Source organism: Ceratosolen solmsi, unplaced genomic scaffold (genome assembly GCF_000503995.2).
Source record: "Ceratosolen solmsi marchali unplaced genomic scaffold, CerSol_1.0 scaffold6, whole genome shotgun sequence".
In the NCBI taxonomy this organism is placed as follows: domain Eukaryota; kingdom Metazoa; phylum Arthropoda; class Insecta; order Hymenoptera; family Agaonidae; genus Ceratosolen; species Ceratosolen solmsi.
Window position 1 is genome coordinate 15249206 of NW_011948414.1, and position 25043 is coordinate 15274248.

The 25043-nt window shown below is 25.5% G+C and overlaps 4 protein-coding genes across 5 annotated transcripts; 1 reads left to right on the top strand and 3 right to left on the bottom strand.

The window, feature by feature from the left end:
• The first annotated feature begins 2501 nt into the window (after positions 1–2501).
• Positions 2502–5149, top strand: Pms2 (mismatch repair endonuclease PMS2). Its single transcript, XM_011507203.1, has 6 exons — positions 2502–2606; positions 2699–2858; positions 2933–3999; positions 4138–4323; positions 4387–4636; positions 4703–5149. The coding sequence occupies exons 1-6, from the start codon at positions 2520–2522 to the stop codon at positions 5026–5028; spliced, it is 2076 nt and encodes a 691-aa protein (XP_011505505.1). The 5' UTR covers positions 2502–2519; the 3' UTR covers positions 5029–5149.
• Positions 5150–5338: 189 nt separating this feature from the next.
• Positions 5339–9233, bottom strand: l(2)09851 (WD repeat-containing protein 1 l(2)09851). 2 transcript variants are annotated; one of them, XM_011507206.1, is made up of 4 exons: positions 9160–9233; positions 7461–7929; positions 6976–7383; positions 5339–5857 (listed from the first exon to the last, which is right to left on the bottom strand). In XM_011507206.1, exons 2-4 carry the CDS (start codon positions 7925–7927, stop codon positions 5368–5370), a joined length of 1365 nt encoding a protein of 454 aa, XP_011505508.1. In that variant the 5' UTR covers positions 7928–7929; positions 9160–9233; the 3' UTR covers positions 5339–5367. The 2 variants fall into 2 exon arrangements, with proteins under 2 accessions (XP_011505508.1, XP_011505507.1); XM_011507205.1 differs by lacking the exon at positions 9160–9233 and adding an exon at positions 8437–8622.
• Aps (diphosphoinositol polyphosphate phosphohydrolase 1 Aps) lies at positions 9030–10764 on the bottom strand. The gene is made up of 3 exons (XM_011507204.1): positions 9842–10764; positions 9619–9774; positions 9030–9539 (listed from the first exon to the last, which is right to left on the bottom strand). Exons 1-3 carry the CDS (start codon positions 9938–9940, stop codon positions 9240–9242), a joined length of 555 nt encoding a protein of 184 aa, XP_011505506.1. The 5' UTR covers positions 9941–10764; the 3' UTR covers positions 9030–9239.
• Positions 10765–16231: 5467 nt separating this feature from the next.
• On the bottom strand, positions 16232–24699 carry LOC105368231 (E3 ubiquitin-protein ligase znrf1). The gene is made up of 5 exons (XM_011507207.1): positions 24460–24699; positions 23732–24140; positions 22724–22819; positions 18442–18547; positions 16232–16742 (listed from the first exon to the last, which is right to left on the bottom strand). The coding sequence occupies exons 2-5, from the start codon at positions 24105–24107 to the stop codon at positions 16685–16687; spliced, it is 636 nt and encodes a 211-aa protein (XP_011505509.1). The 5' UTR covers positions 24108–24140; positions 24460–24699; the 3' UTR covers positions 16232–16684.
• Between the last annotated feature and the right edge of the window lie 344 nt (positions 24700–25043).

Genomic DNA, 25043 nt, shown 5'->3' on the forward strand with positions numbered 1-25043 from the left:
TGTAGAACAAAAATAAATTCAAAAATATAAAAATTATAAATTATATTATTCAACGTACACACATACTCAATACATAAAGTACAATATTAAAACTAAAAGTCAAGAAACTACCTTTCATTAAGAAAAACACAGCAATGTCCTCAAATTATTTTAGTACATAAAATGATGTTTTAATTATTTATGACCTAAAAATAAATAAATTATTTTGTTAATTATGCCTACAAAGCATACAATTTAAGTGTTATTGATTACTTCTTAAACTCTAGACATAAAGTAAATGAATTCATAAATACAAACTAGCCTTTAATCGTTATATATATTTTAGTTTTATAGATTTTACAAATATTCATATAAAACAATCACTTCAAAATTAATGAATCAGAATTTTTCTATAATATTAAAAGCAATTACAATGTAATAAAATATTAATAAAAATTTGCAATGTTAAATAGTATGAATTAGTAAAAAATTAATTATTAATTAGTACCATAAACTATCAAACATAAAATTTTATGATAAACAAAAAATTTAATCTAAAATAAAATAACACTTATAACAAAATAAAAACTATAGCAAATATATTAAGTCTTAGAACAAATATAAATCAAGTTCTCAGTTATCTTTACCAATGTTTATTGAAAAAAGGTAAAAAAAATTAATTACAAGTGATTTAATATAAATATTAGTTAAATTGTCAGTATTTATATTCTTAGTATAAACAATATTAACAAATTCTCATGAAAATTGTTAAAAAAATTTGATAGAATATTTATTGTGATAAGCAGTAACTAACTAGAATTAATATATTTGTAACAATAAGTTTATACGTATACTATGTTTTTAAAGTCTTACAGTTCAGTATCATTTATAAGTAATAAATATAATTATTTTAAATTTCTGTTAACATTAAAAAAAATATTACCGCATTTGTCTACAAACATAATATAAATTAAAAGCTTACATTTAAAACTTAAATTAATATATTCTTTTAGATAAAATTTATTAAAATAATATTAGTTTTAAAGTTTTTATTTTTTTTCTAATAATCTTTTACAAGAATATTACTTTATATAATTAATGATAAATTAAAAATATTCTTGTAAAAAATTATTATGGCAAAAATAGATAATTTAAAAAAAAAACATTACTGTATTTTTTATATATTGTAATTAAAAAATTAATCTTTATGAATATATTACATCGATGTTTTGGAATTTATGAAGACATTTTAATTAATTAAAATAAATTTAATAAATATATTTAACAATTTTAATGAAAAACCAAAATCTTATGACCGTAAATAAATAATTTTATATAAAAACTATATTTGTAGATTAGTGGATAAGATATTATTAATTTAAGGCATAAAAATGTTTTTTTTAAATAATCGAAAATTACTCATAATTTTAATTTATCGAAGATGAATATAAAAATGTATAATTTATTACCCTTTATTTAATACTGATAATATACTATATAAAAATCTATATAAATCTCAAAAAGTGGAACAACTCTTCTTTTAAAAATATTATTAGACAAAAAGGAATTATAAACACAATAAGAGAAGCGAACCAATGCATCTGTAACTCTGAAGGAGAAACTCTATTGTATATTATTTTTTCATACATCCCTTTTTTTATTTTAAATACGAATTTATGTTTGATCGGTAGTACGGTGGGGCATGCGCATATATATATATATATATGCGGGTGTGAGTTTGCGCGCGCGCGCGCGTTCGTGTGTATTTCGAAAAAATAATTTAGTTATATTAAATAGTGATAATAATACAATTTCAAATAAATAAAACTATTAAATATGCTTAACAGTAGTATTAATTTCATTTGTTTAAAAAAACTATGAAAAATATGTATTTTAAGCTATTTATTCTAATATAAAATTCATAATAATAAATGAACTGTTTTAAATATATAATTACCCATAAATTAAGAAATATTTCATAATTATTTCTTGAAATAACATTCTATTTTTGATATCTGAATAACACGTAAAATATTGAAATTCCGACTATTTCATTGCGAATAAGCTTAAATTTTCGTTGCGCATGCCTCCAATGCATATTTTATCTCTTTCTTAAATCCAATTATGTTTATCGATAATCAAATATGTAAATAACTTTTACCTTATTTTTATGTAAATAAATTGTTATAAATATGTGTATAAATTATTTTTTTTTATTCATATTATCATTATTAAATCATTGTATCTAAAATGAATGAATACTAATACTTCTTTTATGCTCTAATATATAGATTATTTATGTTTTACATTTCTTAAATTTTAATTAAAAAGAAAAATTTACACATATCCAACAATATAATGTATGTATTATTTAATATTTATTTTTTATTATAAATGTGTAAATAAATTGTACAATTGTAATTTTTTCCTTTTCTGCTTGTGACATTATTATTACTTCCACAAAATGTCATTCTATTTTATGTACATGAAATTAATTGTTGATTATTATTACTTATAAAAAGATAAACAAATTTTACAAAATGGATGAATCAATAGCCATAACAGAAGATTCAAAACAAATTTCTGCCATTAATAAAGAAACAATTCATCGAATTTGTTCTGGACAAGTATGGAATTGTTAATTACAAAGTTATAATAAAAAAATATTAATTTTCTTATCTGAAACAATATTTTTATATGTAATAAATTATTTTAACAGGTAGTACTTAATCTTGCTATTGCAATTAAAGAATTGGTAGAAAATAGTTTAGATAGTGGTGCAACGTCAATTGAAATTAAATTAAAAGAGTATGGAAAAACTTGTATTTCAGTGATTGATAATGGAAGTGGAATATTAGAAAAAGATTTTGAAGGACTTGGTAATAAATGCCTCATTATTAGTCATTTTAAATGGAATTTAAAATAATAACTTAATTTTATAATCTTCTTTAAGGTTTAAAGCATCATACATCCAAATTGAGACAATTTTCTGATTTATTAGAAGTAACAACATTTGGTTTTAGAGGTGAAGCATTAAGTTCACTTTGCTCTTTATCAAATCTTAATATAATTACAAAACACTCTTCAACACAACATGGTTTTTATTTACAATTTGATAAAAATGGTATTTTAATTAAAAAAAAAGAATATGCTAGACAACAGGGAACAACAGTAACTATAGATAATATTTTTAAAAACTTACCTGTTAGATTCAAAGAATTTGAAAGAAATATTAAAAAAGAATTTACGAAAATGATTCAAATTTTATATAGCTATTGCTTAGTTTCCATTGGAGTAAAAATAACTTGTACAAATACTTTGGGAAATAAATCTGCCAATGTCATTGTATCGACAAATGGAGCAAAAAATTTGTTAGATAATATCACTGCTGTTTTTGGAAGAAAAATACGAGAAACTTTAATGGAAATTGAATGCCAACAACCAGATAAAAATACCTTGGAAGAATATAATTTAACCGATCAAACATTAGTAAATTTTACCTGGAAATGTTTTGTGAGTAGTTGTAGTCATACTTCAGGACGATCTTGTCCTGATAGACAGTTTTTCTATGTTAATGGCAGACCTTGTGATCCTATAAAAATTATTAAACTAATAAATCACATATACCATAAATATAATAATAAACAGTATCCATTTATATATTTAAATATTGAATTAAAACAAAATTGTACCGATGTTAATGTAACACCAGATAAACGAACGATTTTGTTTACACAAGAACAAGTAATTCTTGCAACTATAAAGTCAAATTTTGAAAGAGCTTGGAATAATATACAGAGCACATTTGCTATAAAAACGTTAGAAGAATTAAATTTCACAGTTCAGAAAAGAGGCATTTCTGATTGTTCAGAAGATTGTTTACCATCAAAAAAACCATTCATTGAAGGAGTAAATACAAACGCTAATCATAATGAACAAAAACATCTCATAGAAGATATAAAAACTAAAATTAATACATTACAATCTAATGAGCAAAATATTTCTCTTAATAAAAATAATGTAATTTGTAAAAAAAAAATTGAAGCCAATAAAATAAAAATTGATATTATTGAACCAAAGAAAAATAGTCAAATAAATAAAGAAAATTTGGAAAATATAAAACAACATATTGAAGGAAACACTTTCATTAGAAATCAGTTATGGAATGTAAAAATGACAACAAGTATTGAAACTATAAAATCTAAAATGTTCAAATTACGCGAGATGCAATTATCTAAAAGTAAAACAGAAAAAAGAATTAAATATAGAGCTCAATTAGATTCTAAATCGACAGATATTGAAAAAGAATTAGAAAGAGAATTAACAAAAGAATCTTTTAAAAAGGTCTCTATTACAATGTGAAAAATATGCATTCACATCATTTTTTATATTTATGTTTATTTACAGATGCAAATCATTGGTCAATTTAATTTAGGATTCATTTTAGTAAGACTAGATAATGATATTTTTATTATTGATCAACATGCTAGTGATGAGAAATTTCGTTTTGAGAAATTATCAGCTGAAACAAAAATAAAAACTCAAAAACTTATTTTACCAAAGCCTTTAAATTTGGCTGTTTTAAATGAAAGTATTCTTATAGAAAATCAGCATATATTCGCAGACAATGGCTTTACATTTTGCATAAAAGAAGAAGGTAATTCAACTTTATTTTACTTTTTTATATTAATTATAATAATGTAATTATTATTTGAACAAGTAGAGGATCCTGGGCATAGAGTAGAACTTACAGGTATACCAGTCAGTTTTGGATGGCAATTTGGTCAAGAAGATATAGAAGAACTAATTTTTCTTATACGAGAAGGAAGTGTTGATGGTAACAGTACAAAAAATATACCTAGACCCAGTCGAGTAAGAGAAATGCTAGCTTCAAGAGCATGCCGTAGTGCTATTATGATTGGAAAGGCCTTAAATGTAGTTGATATGAATCGATTAATAATCCAAATGAGTCAAATGAAAAATCCTTGGAATTGTCCTCATGGAAGGCCAACACTTCGTCACTTATTATCTTTGACACTTTTAAAATAATAGAGATATATTTTATAGAACTATTTTCCAAGTATAGTAAGAAAATAATTAGTATTAGTCAGTTTGATAAAATTATAACTGAAAGATAAACGAAAATACATTTCGATGTTAAAAGTATGAAAAAATTTGATGGAAAAATAGTAAATACAATAATTTTATACTTTATTTTATTATACATATTTAAGTTTGTAACATTTTACATTTTCTATAATAAATTCTAAGAAAATTAAAATTATTCTAATTTAGTTCTTAACATTATTAAAAAATTTTAATAAAACACATTAAAAATTTAGATTGTAAATTTATTAAATTTATTAATTTTATAATATACATAATATATTAAACACTAATGGTTCGAAATATGTTGAAACCAGAAAGTGCAGTAGACACAATTGTACCTGGACATTGGGGATGCCAATGCAATTCCTTTACATCAGTTTGTCCTTGATGAATAAAAAGTAATTGAGGTGGTAATTTTGCTAAATTATCATCTTCATTTTCTTCACACTGATCAGCTTCAACAGATAAATCCCATTGTGTGATTTGATTATCAGCTCCACTAGAAGCAAAAACTGTTGGTTCATCAGGATGCCATTCAACTGATGTTACTGGTGCCAGATGCTGCTTAAAAGTTGCCACTGGAGATGCCCCATCCGTGCTTAATTGACGTAAATCCCATACACGTATTATTCCATCATCACCACCAGAAAGTAGAAATTGTGTTTCTTTTTTATTCCAAGATATAACATTAACATCTGTGGAATGAGCGTCTGTAGCAGTTAGCATGCAGGAAGATTGAGGGTTTACTCTGGTATCCCAAATCTTTATACTATTGTTTTTAAAATAAAAAAATTTATATGAATTTATAGAATTGGTTACTACTATATAAGAATAAAATTTGAAATTTATAAATTTAATATTATTAAATAAAGACCAAAATATCAAATTTGGAAAACATTATTTTACAATAAAAAATTATATTTTGTACATATTATAGTTACGAAAGGAATAAATATATTAATAATTTTAAGAGAAATTTATTTTATAAATGGTAGTTAATTAATATTTCACATATCCAATTATTTTATTTAAACAATTTACTTTCAGGAAAGTTATTATATATCTAAATGTTAAATTATAGATCTCTGATAAATGCTGTAGAACTTAGGCATTTGAATTTTTAGAATAATACGTCATAATGAATCATAAATGTTTTTAAAAATTGCTAAATCTTCACAATTATTAATAATAAATAATAAATAATTAGTAATAAACCGTTAAAAAGATAATTTTCGTTTTTCACAAAAATAGATAAGTCAAACAATCCACTAAGCAACGCTTTTATATAGTGTTCAGAAAACTTCGAAATGTGTATGAAAAAATAAATAATAAATAATAATAGTAAATAATAGTAAATAATAAATTAATTCCTTTATCTATATTTCATATATTAAAAATACTTTAAATTACATGTTTACATATTTGGTTTTTAATAATGGTTTATGTAACGTTTTCAAAATTATATAAATAAGCAATATTATTGGATACAATTATTTATATCTTTCATAACTTTGTAAAAAAGTTATGTTGATTGAATGTTTTGCATTAAGAATTTTCAGTTTGTTTCGAAACATTTACAGCTAAAATATATATTTTTAAGCACCACACTGATAATACATTAAAAACTTAATTTATTCATATTTAAGTTTTAAAAATTGGTTACGTTCAATCGACTTCAAAAAAATGTATTAATCGATATTTAATCTACACAAGATTTATATGTTACAAATGCTTTGTAGAAAATTTTAAAAACTTGACAATTTCTACATCTGTACTTACTTCTATACATTGCTATAAGGAACATATAAAGTTTAAATCCTTAACTTTATTAGTAAATAATTTTATGAAAATCTCTTAAAAGGGCTACAAACAATAAAATTTTAATACCTTTTATCTACAGAGCAAGATGCTAATACGTGTCTCTCATTAGGTGACCATTGAAGATCTTCAACACTGTGTGGCGCATGAGAATTATATGGTCTTTGATCAATGTGCCAAGTTTGACTTCCTCCAGAATCACTGTAGCGCCAAATATGAATATTACCTTTACAATCACCCGAAGCTAATGTACCTATTTCTGTTGTACACCAATCTAAACCATAACCTTCACTTAAATGTCCTTTAAAAGTAAAAACAGGCTTTACAGCATTTTCAGATTTTTGATGAGTTTTTTGATATGTAGATAAATAAGCAGAACTTTCTACAGCTTTTAATTGTTCCTTTAAATCCCATAATGTTACACGGCCTAATTCACTCCAACTTGCAGCAAGAACAGTACTCCCAATTTGAGTACATCTAAATGAAAGAATTATATTATTTTGAATATATAAGTATAGAACATACATTTTGATTAAGAAAATTAAATAAACTACCTTACTCTATTAACACATCCTTGATGTTTGATCGAGGCTACACTCATTGCAGGACTCTTTATCTCGTCCTCTTCTTCAGAATCACTTGATTCATCTTCAGAGTTATCTTTTATCTTTGTTCCATGAAGATTAGACATTTTGATTACAAGTAAATTATTTACATGTGCTTTTGTAGCTTGTGTACCAGTTACAAGATACATTGTCAAAGGATATGTTTCCCTTGAATTTCCAAGATCATCTTTAATAATATCAAAACTAAGGCACGGTGCACCTGTTTGTGCTTGATGAAAAATACGATAAGCCGATTCATCCATAACTAGTTCTTCTCCCGATTCCATCTTTGTTCCTGGTAGAAACACTTTTTTTGTCTTTGTTTTATCCTCAACCATACTATCATCGCTTTGATCACTACTGCTTACACAATCATCTTCTATCTCATTATCTTCCATTTGATCTACTTCTGACATTTCTTAACATAATAATAATTTATTAATAACACTGTCTTCCTTTCTCTTTATACTATAAATATATATATATATATATATATATATATTTATTTAAATAATTGAATAAAATTACATTAAGGGTATTATTATATATTAAAATTATTTTCAATTGGCTAAATATAGAAAAATATATATAAGTATAGATAATTACTATTAACTTGAATAAAATTACATTAAGGGTATTATTATATATTAAAATTATTTTCAATTGGCTAAATATAGAAAAATATATATAAGTATAGATAATTACTATTAACTTGGAGGCAATAAACATTATTATTATTACTAGGTTAATATTGAATTTTATCTTAAAAAGTTCAAGTATTCTCAATGTCAGAATTCAAAAACATCTTACTCTTAACCTCAAAATTGTAAACATTACTCTTTATTCATTATTTTATAAAATTCATTGTTTCTACAGAGGTAAATCGATAAAACTTGAAATTTGTTTAATCGATAAGAACACTTACTTTGTAATATATTAAAGGAATATTTGATCGTATAAACCTTCCAGTTCTTTTAAGCTACATGCACCGATGTTTATTTCATATACACGTGGTCTCAACAAGACGCATGCGCAATTTTCACCAAGTAGATACGAATATTTTAATTAATCGTGTATCCAGATGTAGTGGTTAGCGGGATACACTATCCATAAAAGATATTGAATACTGGTATTATAAATGGATAAAAACGAATTTAACTTAAAGTATTTTTATAAACCTGGTATACCAGAGAATAATGAAAAACATCCATCCATTAAAGTGATATTTTATTTATCATGGCGATCGAAGGCACCCAGCGCATATGTATATATATATATATATATATATACAAGACGCGCGTATTTTCGATAATTTTTTTTAAGGAAATAATTATAATAAGCGCTTATCTCACACACGATGGCAACACATTCTGATTGCGTAATCAATATTTTTTATTTGTTGACCAATAAAAGAAATTAAAATTGGAATGGAATAAAATGCTTTATGCAAAACTGTATTTGACACAGTAAAGAATTAAAAATAATAAATAAATAAAAAATACATGTTGCTTGTAGGAGCTTTGAATAAAGAGTCATGAAACTGCTCCTATATGGACCAGTTTATTAGTAATTCATATTAATAATAATTAGCATAATTAATATAGTTATATGTATAAAATACAGCAGTAATAATTATCATAATCCTCACAAAGGACTGATAGGAGACAGCAATCAAGATTTGGTTGAAGATGCTTGTTTGCCAAATATGATTTGATGATACTTGAATTATTAGCTGTGCTTGTTAAAATGAGGGCTGCTTCCAGAGTTGTTAACCAGCTGGATCGATGCCATCGGACTATGCGGATACTGCACCAAAGGCATACTGGAATTATTTCGACGAGGATTTGTATTATGAAGACTGTGAATGTAAGAACGCTGGACAGGTTTGTGCTGCGCAAGTTGAAGTAGAGCCTCTGGTATAGAAAACCACTTACGTTTACGACCTATGGAACGGGAGTCTTCCCACTCTGGTAATTCCTCAGTAACTCTCATTACCCAAACTTGAGTTCTGTGTTTGTGTTCAACGTTCTGTTAATGAAATAATTATTCTGCTAGAATCTTTCATTTTATGAAAAGTGAACAAATCGATAATACAAAAAATATATACTTCAAAAATACCGAGACATCTGCCTAATTGTCCAAGCACACCAGCCTCTTCTCGAACTTCTCGCAAGGCTGTTACTGCAGGCTCCTCTTCTGGTTCGACTCCTCCACCAGGCACAATCCAGCTATCGGGTCTTCGACTGGATGTCACCAGTAAAACCTAGGTTAAAAATCAAAATCAATTAAAAGATTGATCTCTATTAACAAATAGAGCCACTTTAAGATACCTCTTCCTCGAGATCGTTTTTAACACAAATACAGGCCGCCCTACGCCTGTAGCCTTCAGAGTCATAGATTCGAATGGAATTTGGCTTCTCCTTGACCATGTTTCAATGAGGCTAATGGTGTCAGCAGATGAACCAGAGGTACCGAAGGCACCAGAGCATTCCCGAATGCGTGGAGCCGCGTAAATGTTCGTCAAACGGCTAGCAAGGTCGACCCTCGCTCCCGCACTGTCCCACTTGAATTTACAGCTAGCATATTCATCGAGGCACCAGGAAAACGAGCTCCCTTCTCAAGCCTTTGTCCCGCGCTCGCAAGTCAACACCGCTTGAAGCGTCGTGGTTTGCACGCGACGCTTACTTCCAACTCCGAATAGTTGAAGAACACCTCTCTATACCCCCAATCCCTTTTCCCTCTCCAAACAAATTTAGATGCCGTCTCGAATGCACAACCCTTCGAATTTTAGCAGACCACTTAACCTCAAAATGCGCGAACTCGTAGGCGGCGCCCTAATTCTACGTATCTCCCTTGTCTAACCACTCTTACTCAATGGTGAGACTCTTATTTCCCTTGTCAAGTCAGCGATCGACAACGACTAGCCGTTATTGGCCTTTAAGCCAGCACACACTTTTGCCATGCCAAACGCCCTTATACACACACTCATCCATATGTCTCTCGCCTATTTCGTGTGTTTGTGCATACGCTATAAAAATTTGCGTACCCGGCCGGGCGACTCGAACTCTAAAATACTGATGCACTGATGCCTCATTCTGATATTATTCATTCGTAGCTTGTACACTAGTGCAAATCACAGTTGGCAAAGTCAAATATATGCCGTGTTCAGTAATTGGTTTCCTCGTCTATCCTTTCACTCTCTCACTCGCTCGCTCACCCAGAATCGTCGTCCCACACCTACTATATCGTTAAACTATGAATATGTATGAAGTATATATAACACTATAAATGGTAGCCTTCCTATACATTATCAAGAATTATTTAAACATTAAATTGATTCTATAATACTAGAATATGTATGCATATCGAAACACAACAATTTTTGCAATTTCAGCCTCGTGTACTCAACTGGTTTTTTTTTGCTTTACTTATCGATTATCGTAATAAATGCGATCTCTGTAGCTCTCATTATTTATTTATTTATTTATTTATTTATTTATTTATCTATTTCATTCTTATATATACATGTTTGGGGGAGGGGGCGGGGGTGGTGGAGGAGGAGGGGGAGGGGGAGGGGGAGGGGGGAGGGGCAGAGAGGAGGCGGTATGGGTGCGCGCGCGCGTGCATATGTGCATCTATGTATTTAGAAAACCATTTACATATATATCAGTGCGTATCTTTAAATATAACATCATTCACACTTCTAAACAACAAACAAAACTTAACTTGAATCTTCTCAAAATTATTTATTCTTGATCTTCTACTAATTAGGTTAAATTTATTTTTAAAGATATATTTGAATACAATGTAATCAATAACGGTAATTTTAGCAATTGATTTTAATAACCAATAATGGCAGTTAATTCATAATAAAATTCATAATAATAAACAGAATGTTTAATATGCATCACCTAAACATTTTATTATAATACTAATTTTACCTACTTTTTAAATATTATTTTGTACACCCTATTTAAATATAAATTACGTCTTCGTCTATTAGAATAGATTCTATTATACAAAACATACTGTATACAAATTGCACTTATTAATTGCATATTTATGAGTACAAAAATAATATACAAATATTAAAAAATATATAATATTGATTTTAACACATTTTTATATGATAATTACTACATATATTAATATTTACTTAAATAAGCTTAAAAATGTAGGAATATTTTTAATAATAGATGCAAAAATATATCATTAATAAAAACTTACTAATCAAATTTCTCGAAAATTATATATAACGTAGCTTACATTTGTGTTGGGACATCATAATAACTTAAATTATTATAATTTAATGTAAAGTTATTCGAAAAAGTACTATTACAATAAAAATCAAACTATAAAAAAACAAATATGATTTATTTTCTAATATGCATATATTAGAAAAATAATTGAGATAAAACAGCAATTTATAAGAAAGTAAAAGTAAACAAGAAGTAATAATATAAAAAAAATTAAGGAAGTAATAGAAGACGTAAAACTATCCTGCAGAAAAGAAACATTTGGTCAATTTCAATAGGCTTATGGAATGTATAATTAATTTTTTTTTCTCATTTGATTTCTAATAATTAAATTCAATTACATTATAATCAGGTATTTACTTACCTAAAGAAGTATCTTTTACTTTGCAATCCTACTTCTTTTAAATCATTGCAATCTTTTACAGATTTTCAAATATTTTAGCTTTTTCATCTATCGCACAAATTACAAAATTTAGCAGATATTTTGTTTAAATGAAAGTGCAACGTTAGTTACACGTCCGCTGCTTTTATATTAGGGCGCATCAACAATTCAATTTACGTATCCCATCATACCATTCATTTATTGTATTTCAAAAACTTCTTATATTTAATAACTCCTCAAAATGTTTGTCAATGGACAATGTTATATATTGTTCTTTGTATACACTTTTTGATAATTTCTTAAACTTTATTACTATTATTAAAGTTCAAAAGCAAAATTTAATCCTGTTTTTAGTATTATATAACCATATATAAAGAACATTGAAAGGGTTATCTATTTTGTATGTATGAAATTTTAAGTTTTATTATATAATAGAAATGCCTTGTAAATATAATAATAAAAAAAAAAAAAAAAAAAAACCTGAGGATAAAAGTTTTTTGGTTGTAATTTTTAAATTTTATCAATCATTCAAAATGACAAAAAATAAAGACAATTTTTTAAGTTTGTATTGCTCAAAATATAGGAATATTTAAAAAAAAAAAAAAAAGATGTACTGTTTATAATTATGGTAAGGTCGATGAATGCCCATGTAGCATAAGCAATTCAGAAAGTTTTACGAAAACAATTTCAATCATAGACATACATCACATTCTAGACTGTATAAGGCTAACAATTAAATATTAATATTCATTAACTAATCAGTACAGAACATCTCGAATTAACTAGATATGTTAAGGTTCAATTAATCATTAATATTAAGATGATGAAAATAACTTATTGCGTATTCTCGCAGAAATTCATAAAAGTTAAACGTGAAAAAGAAAACGTTAGGCAAAGTAAGATATTATATAAGATATCGTGTAGCAATATAATAAATATCAATTACGAATAGATAACTTTATTTGACAGAATATAAATATAATCTTTAAATCAAAACCGGGGTTTGAAAAATACAGAGAAAAAAATTTATGTAGTTTGGAAGTAAGATTAAGGATATAGGAAATATTTCTTCTGATTATAGCTAGTTTAACCAAGAGCGACAATTTAATTAGTTTGTTTACAAAATAAGCATTTAGCGAAAAAAAAAAACGAAAGAGAAACCTATTTGAGGTAGTGATAGATGGAGACCTAAAGCATTATGCAGAACATAAAAAATCAGTTTTTAAAGATCTTTTCGAGAGCAAAAAATAACATAATTTTACTGAATGATAAAGAATTTTTCAAAACGAGCACGTTATAAAATTCTAATTATTTTAACATTTTTTACGAGCTACTAAAAATTTCTTCATTAGCTTATTTTAAATAATAGCCAATTTAGCAAATAAAAGCACATTCTCCGACATTTTATTATTGTTATAATAAATTTAATTAAATAAAACATATAATAAATATAAAATTACCTATAATTCTAATAACCTAGTTGTTCTTCTAGTTATGTTGAAAAGACGATAAATATAAATAAAAATCTATCATTATCAAGTATGAACACCTTTTAATTTTAGATATGCAATATCAAATGCATTTAAAGCCATATGTTTTATTAAAAGCGGATTCATATTCTCTATAACAATTAGAAAAACATCCGCTGATTAAACAAGAATGTACCTTATCCAATTTTTAATTAATTCATAAATTGAGAATAATTCTTAAACATAACACTCACAAAAAAAAAACATATTAATAATAAGAGTTTATTATTTGATAAAGTACGTTACTAGCTAAATCATATAATTTATTACACATATTAAATATCGGAGTATATTGCTTTAAAAATATTTAATATATTCATTTATTTTTGGAAACTTAAGAAAATTATTCCAGTTTTGTTATTATTGTATAACTAAATTTTCACTACCTAAGAAGAACGGAACAGACAACTATTGGACGGATAGAATTTCACTGAATGTATAAAAAATGATTTCTGTAAATCTCAATAACAATGACAATTATCATTTAAATGAAAATATGTCAAAAGTTCTTACATGTAAAATTAAATTGTCCATAATCACAAAACTCATTGAATAATCAAAAATTAAATATATATCTCCTTATATAAAAAAATATATCCACTATAATTATTAACAGCATCTATCCAACACAAAAATAAATAAATTCATATGAATATATATTTTTTCTTTATTCTCTTAAATCAATTTTTATTTTTCTTATAAAACTTTATTTTTAAATTGAATCTTTTTCAAAAAATTAGGTTTACATTAAAACTTAAAATTGTATTAGTACTATATGAAGATAGTCAATAAATATTTGACAAAATATAATAATAAAATAGTAAAATATTTTAATTAATGTTGTATACTACAAAAAACTACTAATGACGATAATTAAGATTATAAATAAAAAATGTTTATTAAAAAAGTACATATTTATAATAATTTATTAATAAATAATTATAGTTAACACTTAAAAATGTTAAATTATATCAATCTTTCGATAAATAAAATTTATTTTCCGTTGTAATTTAATGACTTCGTTCGCATAGTAAAATGAAAAATGTCAATGACTTTGTAAATGTAAAAGTAATAAAAGTTCGATTATAATTATATCGGTTTCATTATCGTTAAAATCAAAATTCTTGTAAATATTTTCATTAGAACAATGACATATTTTAAACTATATACTAAATTAATAAATCAATATATTTATAATAAATTTGCCCTTTTAAAAATTGTTTGTATTCTTTATATTTTTTTTTTTTTTTTTTTTAATATTATAATAGGAAAAATGATAAAATTTGATCATCACAAAGTACATGCATGTATGAGTAGACGCAGATGTACACACGAACGAATACATATCTATCTATCCACACACCCATCCGCCGCACACAGATACAATGAAAAATAGTAACGAAACTTGACTTAACGTACAAAACTTGAATTCCGTGGCGAAATACTTAGCACACACGGATTTCTTTAATCACATAAATTTCAAATTTAATATTTTAAGTCGCAACGATTTGGAAAACAAATTTTAAATCAATAATTATAAACGACAAAGTTTATTAATTAATTTTAATAACCAATACAATAATTGCACATAGCATTCAACGTTTCTCATGTAAAATTATTTAACTTTTTCATTATTTAGTAGTAATGTCAATAATTCTCGATAATTTTCTAAGAAACGTAAAGAGCTTTAAACGAGACTGAAACTCAATGCACTTAGATACATTTTTAAAACAGATTTTATTGACAACCCATCGAAGTTTACTCGGATATATGCGGCATTTGCATAAAGAGAAATGTATTTTACCTCATCTGCACTTTTATTTGTTTATTTCTTTTGTTTAATAATAATGTACTTAAAATTTATTATGTACACATCAACTTTTTAACAATTTTATAATGGTTTTCTTCCTAGAAGAAAAGAAGAAATGGGGAAATATTTTTACATACTCTTTTTTATAACGCCATTATTAGTAGTGTCTTTATATATTGAATATTTAGAAATAGTTTAACGAAAATTAAAAGCAAAGAATGTCTACTTTTAATAAAAAAAAAAAAAAAAAAATAACGCACAAAATATTAAATATTTATAGCATCAGCACAGCATCTATTCTCAAATCTCGTGCATTCTGGCCTCTCGGTTTATGAAAGTATCAAAAATATCCCTTAGTACTCGTGTCCAATAGATAATAAAAAACGACACATTATCTTGCTGGTAAAATCATTAAAAATACAAAACTAACTTATTCTAATATACAGTGCTCACCTCACCTGATTACTACGTACAGTCCATTCTTTTAAGATTCGTCCTGATTCTTCTTTTCTCGTCATAAAAAAGAATATAACAATGATCGCAATAATCTTAATAATAATAATTAATAATTAATAATTGATAATAATAATAATAATAATAATAATAATAATAAAATTAATCAAAGTAATGGTGATAGATATATACGAGTAATCGCTCGGAACGCTAAATTGAGTTTATCCACAAAATTGTAAAATTAAGTCAGATTTTGTTTGTTTTTTTTTTGTTTTTTTCTTTTGTTTTTTTATAAATATAATACAATTGTGAATGATTTTTGTTTTCTATTTTGTTAAAGCGATAGCAATAAGAGGATAATTAATAATAGATACATATATATAATGACATTGTATCATTCAATCTTATGGCGATTTTTTTTAATGTTCTTTAAGATTTAAGAGAGGTAGAATTTGAGATTTCAAATTCCTACACATTTGTTCTCTCGTATTTCTTTCAATGCGATCACATTATGTGTCGTTCGAATATACACCGACGAAAGTCACATCCTTGTCGCATGCTTTAAATTAGCACTTTGCAGACTAGCGGCCACCTTGACTAGCTTGTTTTCCATAACCACTGCTTCATATTCTTCATTTTCAGTACCAATACCGTAGCAACGGTGCCGCGACTGCGAGCATTTAGTCAAATTTTATGATGAATTATTTCAATATTTCATTGCTTTCCCAAGCGTCCAGCGCATATCAATCCCCAGGATGCTCCGGGCAACTGCGATTCACTTGAAACCATTTATCGATACAACTAAAACAAATGAGTAATTTCATATTTCTTAATTACTTTAATTTAATTCAAATTGATGTTGACTCATTTATCACTTTATTATATCACTATACTAAAACAAAAATTAAAAATTATTAATGAAGTATTTTTTTTCGAATCAAAGATACTAGCAAATACCAAATACAAAAAGAACAATAAATGCACTTACGTGCGTTTATCCAAAAATAGTTTTATATTTAGAATTATAAAGATAATGAATAAAATATAATACTGCGTGTAACATGACACAAAAAAATACTCTTTAACATACAATTTGCAATACATTGTAACTTATTATTTTTAATTATTATTCCATTATAATAGTGAAATTAATTCAATGATACATATTATTATATAACAAATAATCTATAACATGTAATAATAATATACAATATAAAATAATATATATACAAACAAATATCTGAATTACAAATAGAAACTGTATAATTGTGAAAACAAACTTGAAATGAACATAAATTAGTAAAATATTAGTGTAGTAAAATAACGATGTAGTGAACGTTTTCTCAGCCACAAATTAATTTAAATATAAATAAAATGACTAGTTTCCAAAAATAAATTGAAATACTAGCATTTACAAATTTTTAATTAAAATGATATTTCAACTATTAAAATTGTATTCTAACGTTCTAATATACATTATAATGTAATACGTTATATAATGAATTTATCATTATATGAAATTTTTCATGTCATAATTTATTAGCTAGATAATAAAATCATTTTTATCGTGCAATTCTTATTGCGTTTACGCTAGTTAATTGATAAATTAAATAAATTTTCAATAAAATCTTAAATCAACATGTAGATTTGTTTAATTACACTTTACTACGATGAAGCGCATATAAACACCAGTCATTACATTCATTTTGAATATATAAATATCTACATTATACTTTATACAAAAAAAATATATATTTTTTTAATAAAATCAAAATACAATATTTAAAATTTTTTAAATAAAAAAAATAATTAAAATTATATTAAAGAAAAATCTCATATATATATATATATATATATATATATATATATAAATCATACAATATTATAATAGAAATATCTTTAATGCAAGTATATTAAAAAATATTCAATTATCTATGAAATTAGAAAATAAATTCCTTAAATTCATTAAATGCCATATAATTTCGTAATATATATTAAAATCAAAATTATAATTATAATGTATTCTTATAAATTAATGAATTAACTTAGAAAAATTATACCCCTCAATAGCGAGTTTATAATATCACTACACATAATATTAAACATTCTTTACAATTTCCTAAATTTTAATAAATTAATAGTAAACTTTTCATATAATTTTAACGTAAAAATATAAATCAATTACTCTAAAAAAATATTACGAATTATTATTTAAACATAATAAAAAATAACAAACCCTTATAATAATAGTTATGTAAGAACATCTACAGTATGATGTTAAATATATATTGACTAAAAAACTTCCTTCCATTAAAAATATAATAACTCATGATAATATAAAATTTATTGCTAAATTAATCACTTCCTTTAGAATGATTAAGAGTCAGAAAAATCTGCTCTTCAAATTTGTTAATATTACTGTACGAATATGAATGTACTTGTACTTTTCATTAGTCGATGTATAAAATATATATCGAATGAATATAAAAAGTCAATTTACTTTTTATGGTATATGCAGAGACAGGGCAAGCGGGCTATCACGTCACCAGGTTGTAGATCCTCCAAGCAAATCACACATTCACCTTTTTCATCCGCGAGTACGTCTTCTACAAATAATAAAATAATTACTTACTTTTATTTAACAATACGAATGATATTGTATTGAATTACCATTTAAGAAATATCATTATATTTTTAAACAAAATAACTCTTCAATTCTACTTAATACTTTTTAATTATTTTTTTATTATTTATAAAATTCTATTATTAATACTATAATATAAACTATGATAAATAATTAATGAATAAAACGTCCATAATTTTTAATAAATAACAAAGTGTTGATAATATGTCGGTAATTATTACATAAAATAATAAATATTTATAATATATAATAAATTAATTAGATATAAATAAACAAATTTTTTTTCGTCTTATGAAATGTAAGCGTAAGAAACAGAGTATATATATATATGTTATATATTTAACAAGCCTTATACATTATATTATACAAATTTACATGCAAAATTATTATACGATGAAGAATCAAATATCTTCCTAGCAGGTATGATTAAAAAAAATAACTTGACCTTGATATTTCACATTTAATATTTATTTTTAGAAAATAATACTTAGTAATTATATAATCTTAATATCGACTTAATCAATTTATTCAATAATTGATACATTTTTGAAGTTCTATTAAAAAATCTGATCATTTTAAAATGAACTTTAATAATGAAATAATAATAATATAGATAAATGTTTCTTAATTTAATAGTTATATTCAAATGAATCTCATAAAAAAACTTGTGATAGCGTTGAAATATTCCCGATACACGATACTATAAAATATTTTTAATTTTATCGGTTATGTTTTTTTTTTATTTTTATTTATAGCTAAATAAATTTAAATGAAATTGTTTCGATTATTATGAATAATAATTATTAATTATTGTTTATTAGCTATTATTTACAATTTAAAATTAAAAATTTTTATTTTAAATGGATTAAATTCAAAATATTTCGTAGTCAGTATTCAATTATATTCTTCATTATTTATATTAATAGTATAACATTTAAACTACATAATTGCGGTATATTTCAGTATTATCGGACGAATCAGAATTTAGAATTTATTTTTAACGAATCACAGAGAATTTCTATGATTTGTTAATTTGAATACGTAATCTAATATATTATTAATGAGCTTTTTAAGTAAAGTAATATACTAAGAACTAAAGAAATAAATTAACTAATATAATTATTAAAGTTATTATTATCACTTTAATATACTCATTTCTCGCATTATATCTTCCTAAATAATACTTTAATTATATTAAATTGAAGTAGTAATTAAATCGATGTTAATTTTATTGATAAATTTTACGGTTTTAAGTTTTTTTTTGTTATTCAATAGTCAGCCATTTTATTAAAACAAAAAATATAATATAACGTTAAATGTTTGCTTTAAAAATTATTTTAAAAAATTCTTAAAAAATATGGAAGTTTTACAATTTTATTAGACTTTACGAAAAAAAATCTTCCGAGATTTGTCATGAACTCGATAAGAAATGTTTCTCAATAAAAATTCTACAGGTAATTAATTGTATAACAAAAGTCTTAAACAATACTACGAGCAGCATAAGCGAAGAAAATATTTTCATGACGGTTAGGTACTTGATCATCTCTACAAAAAATACCATCCCTAACCGTTCGCCAGTCACGTGAAAATAAGAATTCATTAAAACAGCAGTATCTATCTTTCCTACCTTTTAAGTATTTCACCAAATTTTTTTAAAGACTACATTTACATATACCGAGCTTACATTCCAAAGAAATCTAATCTAAAATCGATGTCCATTTTTGCAATTAAAAGACTAACGGAAATCGTATTCATTCAAAGCATCAACAGTATGCCGAATTGAGCCTCAACCTGTATAATAGTAAACTATAAATCTTCACGACTGAGACGATCAAATGAAGAATTTGAAACTCAACTCTACTGCAGTATATGCAGTATCTACATCACTAAATGACTGTCTCTCCTCTTACTAAAATAAAAACGATGGCAAAACTTCACCTTGTGCAATTACATTAATGAGCTTATGGCTTCTTTTAAATGCAAAAGATGCTCAATTGATAAATCAATCTGTCATATTTAGATATTACTATTACTCCTGGCCTCACTATTATATTAAAACTAAAAGGGCTTGTTAATTACTTCTAAGATACAATCTGATTTGAGAATATCAAGAGCCAGTAAAAACGTCGCGATTAGAGTAATCACCTTCGTAAGAGTTTATATAAAATCATATTATATCAACTTCCAAAATACTTTTATTCAGAAAATTTTTATAAATCTATCCACCATAACTAGTTTAATTGTTACAGTCATTATTTTGTTAATGAGACTCTCCATAAATCATTGAGTACATTATTTTTTATTTAATTATAAGAATAAGAGTTTATAATTTTCAAGTAAAATGATTTCGTGTTTTCATTATTAGCTTTATACAAAATTTTGCTAAAACGTTATACCTGTTCATAGATATACATATATATATATATCCATGCGCATTTACAAACAGTCACACGGATACACAGATAATTATAAATAAAAATATTATTAATATACCAATTATCAGTATATTATTGTTAAACTTTTTAATTTTGATTGTTAATTATATTGATTATATTTATTAATTATATAAAACAGACTGAAAGCCCAATAGAACGTTTTAGTTATATCAGTAGTTGACTAATTTAAATAATTAATAGATCATTATGATTATAATTTTAAATTAAAAATGATAAATCTATGCTATTAAGACGCTTTTTATGTAGCGGATGACTTTCAATTGTTAAATTTAAGAATTTGTTTAAATATATCTTTATTTATCCATACTTTTTATCGGCGATTTGAAATAATTTATATTTTATAATAACTATAAAATTTATATTTAGAAAAAATGTTTGAATAAAATTATGATAAATTTATTAACTTAGAATAACTTATTTAATTTCATATTAATAGTAAAGGAAATGGATTCATTTTCAAATCACTCGACATTTAATATTTAACAATATTTCGGTATTAATTTGATTTATACAATATAGAATTTAAAAATAAAAAGACATTTATTATTACAAAATTTCTTTTCATTTGAGTCAAGCACTTAAAATTTTTCATTGAATATTTCTCAAAGAAGTTACTATTTTGTCAACAAATTATTAGTTAAAAAAATTATACATAATGATCGCAAAATATCTACGCACATAATCTCATTGAAATGGATTAACATTTTTAGAAATTCTATTAAATTCTATTAAATTCTATTAAATAAAGCAAAACATTTTGGAAATTATTAATGCATAAACATTGCAATTAAATCATTGTGCTTCTACAGAGTACCAATATATAGTATTGGAATTTAAAGAAACAAATACATTTTTATATAACACACCGCTTATCATAAATGTAATATTTTTATTTATTATTTAATTTATTTACCAATGTCAATGATTCTGTAACAATTAGTATTTATAACTTATAACTTTATAAGAAAGATGATTAATCATAAAAATTAAATTTTTATACGAAAACGATTCTTTAGATATTCTTTTAATTAATATATTCCTTTAATTAATTGGGTTAAAAAATTAATTATTAAAATATAAAATTGCTTATTAATATGAATCAAACATTTTGTAAAGTAAATGTAAACTGACTATTTTCTATAAGACATAATATATTTTAAGCAAAAAGCTAATTAATATGAAACGTTATTTTTCTATTTGACAACTTTTAAAAATTTTTAACACTAATTTTACTCAAGTAAAAAATATTGTATATTATTAAAAGATTCTAAAAATAAAAATAAATCACAAATTAAACAATTATGTAAGTTTTCTAATATAATCTAATTTATTTTTTATTTAAACAATTTTAAACAAAAATGTATAGTAAAATCAAGATTATGTATTAATCTATTTTATGTTATTTCCATGGACAACCTAAAGAATTCGTTAATAATCAATGAAATAAAAAAACAATTTAATTACAAAGATGACAAAAACTTTTAGCAACTAAAAGTTAATGTTTTATTTATAATATTAATTATGAATTACTGCATAAACCCAACTTAATAAAAAAGAATTAAATTTATTTGCCAATAAACAGATATTATAGCCATTATCGATAATATAATTTTAAATGCAGGTCAATAGACAATTCAATGACTAAATTATTCTTCAAGTTAAAACAATAAAAAATTACTCACCATTATAGCTAAGATGTGGCTTAGTTAAACATATAACAAGGTGACATTCTATGTCATCTGGTAGAAGTAACTTGGAACATACCGGACACTTTAAGCCTTCAACAAAAGGAAAAAAGTTATTTCAATCATTGACAATAATACAGATTTAAATAGTATTATGAGTATCGCTAATAAAATTTTACCATAAAAAATTCGCCTCGCTGCATGCGTAGGTACTACTTCAGATTGAGAGTCATGCAAGCATGAGCTTACTATTACTCCCATAATAAAGTTGACTAAATCTAGCACGATCCATCAGGATATTCAATCGAAAAATTCTTTTACTATTCGCTATAGACTTTACAAGCAATACTTGTTGTACACAATGCAAACTAATTAAATATTAGAACTTGCAAGACCAATGTATGTATAACTATCACTATGACCAATTAGTCATCGATTGCACGCGGTTGCCGGTTACCAAGCCAACTACCTCAGTAACGCATGTCAAAACAAACGCTCTACGTAGTTCTTATTCGACCCGTAACTTTCTCTTCCTTCAGCAATGCTGTTTAAATCGGTCGATCATACATGCTGATTCTTTCAAACACTTGGACTTTCGCGGGTATAACCTCAACCTTGCTCTTTAAGCTTGGTTGGTACAGGTTAGATTCAACCACGAAAGTTGTATTGTAACCTCCTGATCATATAATGTACATGCGAATAGTTAAAAAAAAATTTCTGCCTTTGTTATTTTTTTGAAACTGGTTCCCGCGATTGATTTCACGCTTCCGAACAACTTCTATAAAATTCTTTTTATAAACGAATGTTTTAACACCACAAGTATTTTCATAAAAACAAAAAAAAAAAAAAAAAAAAAAAAAAAATTATAAATAAATTAATAAAAAATGAAAAAAAAAAAATATTAAGAATGGCTTTAAGCAAGCATATTGTTTTATTTTCTATTTTCTTTAAAAATTAACTTTTCTTTAAAATAATTGTAATAAATCATTTTATCTTAACACTTACCATTTAAAGACCAAATGTGAGAAGGCAAGCTATGTGCAGCATAAACTCTACTGCTTTCTTCATCTAGATCATCTGTATCTAACTGAGGTAATCCTAGAACTTGACCAACACCTACCCCTACTGCGGAAGCAAGAGCACCTTGATCCGCTGAAATATCAGGTACAGAACTCAAGGATCTTGCTCTCTGTCTATTATCTCCTGCCACTCTGGAAGACTGTGATTGATTAGCCTGTTGGTGTTGATGTTGGAGCATGCTGACGCCACCTGGTAGTGAACGTAGCGTTGGGAAACCTTGCATTGCAGTCTCATTTGCTCCTGTAGAAGACTGGTTATTGCCACTGGCATTCTGTGTAATGGTGCTGGTCTTTGCACCCATTCCTTCTTCCGAGCTCAAATTCTATTCTAAGCTCTATTAAATGAAACGAAAAGCTTGTAATAACTTCATAATTTACTTTTAAAATTATCTATCAAATTATGCTACTGCATACTTTTTAGAATCTTTATAGAAGTCTTTCATGCTTGCGTTTAAAAATAGATCAACTCATTTGGAGTTTAGCATTTTTAGAAAGTGGAAAAAGATAATTTCTTGTAAATCAAGTTGTAAAACAACAATAATTTAAAGGAGCGAAGACTAAAAGAATATTTTATATATAATATGCTTTAACATTATAAAATGTTTCAATAATTAATCACTTCAGATTACAAAAAGTATGCAAGGTTCCTCTAACCTTTTCAAAGATGACGATCTTAGTCAATATTTATTTTCTTGGCGAAGTCTGGCGCGCTGTAAATGCACTGCTAATGAGGACAATGACGTCAAAAACGGAGAGAAGAGACAACTGAAAATAGCCGCTACCTCTTGGAGCGAATCTCGCGTAAAAGACTGGCAATCAAAATGTGCTATACGCACTTCGCTTCAGTCTATATTCTCTCTCTCTCTCTCTCTCTCTCTCTCACTATTCATTCGCTCGTTCAATCACTCGTTCACTCAATCACTCACTGACTTACTCACTCACTCACTCACTCACTCGCTCACTTACTCAGCCACTCACTCGCTCGCTCGCTCACTCACTCACTCACTCACCCACTCACTCACTCACTCACTCACTCCCTCACTCACTCACTCACTCACTCACTCCCTCACTCACTCACTCACTCACTCACTCCCTCACTCACTCACTCACTCACTCACTCCCTCACTCACTCACTCACTCACTCACTCCCTCACTCACTCACTCACTCACTCACTCCCTCACTCACTCACTCACTCACTCACTCCCTCACTCACTCACTCACTCACTCACTCCCTCAC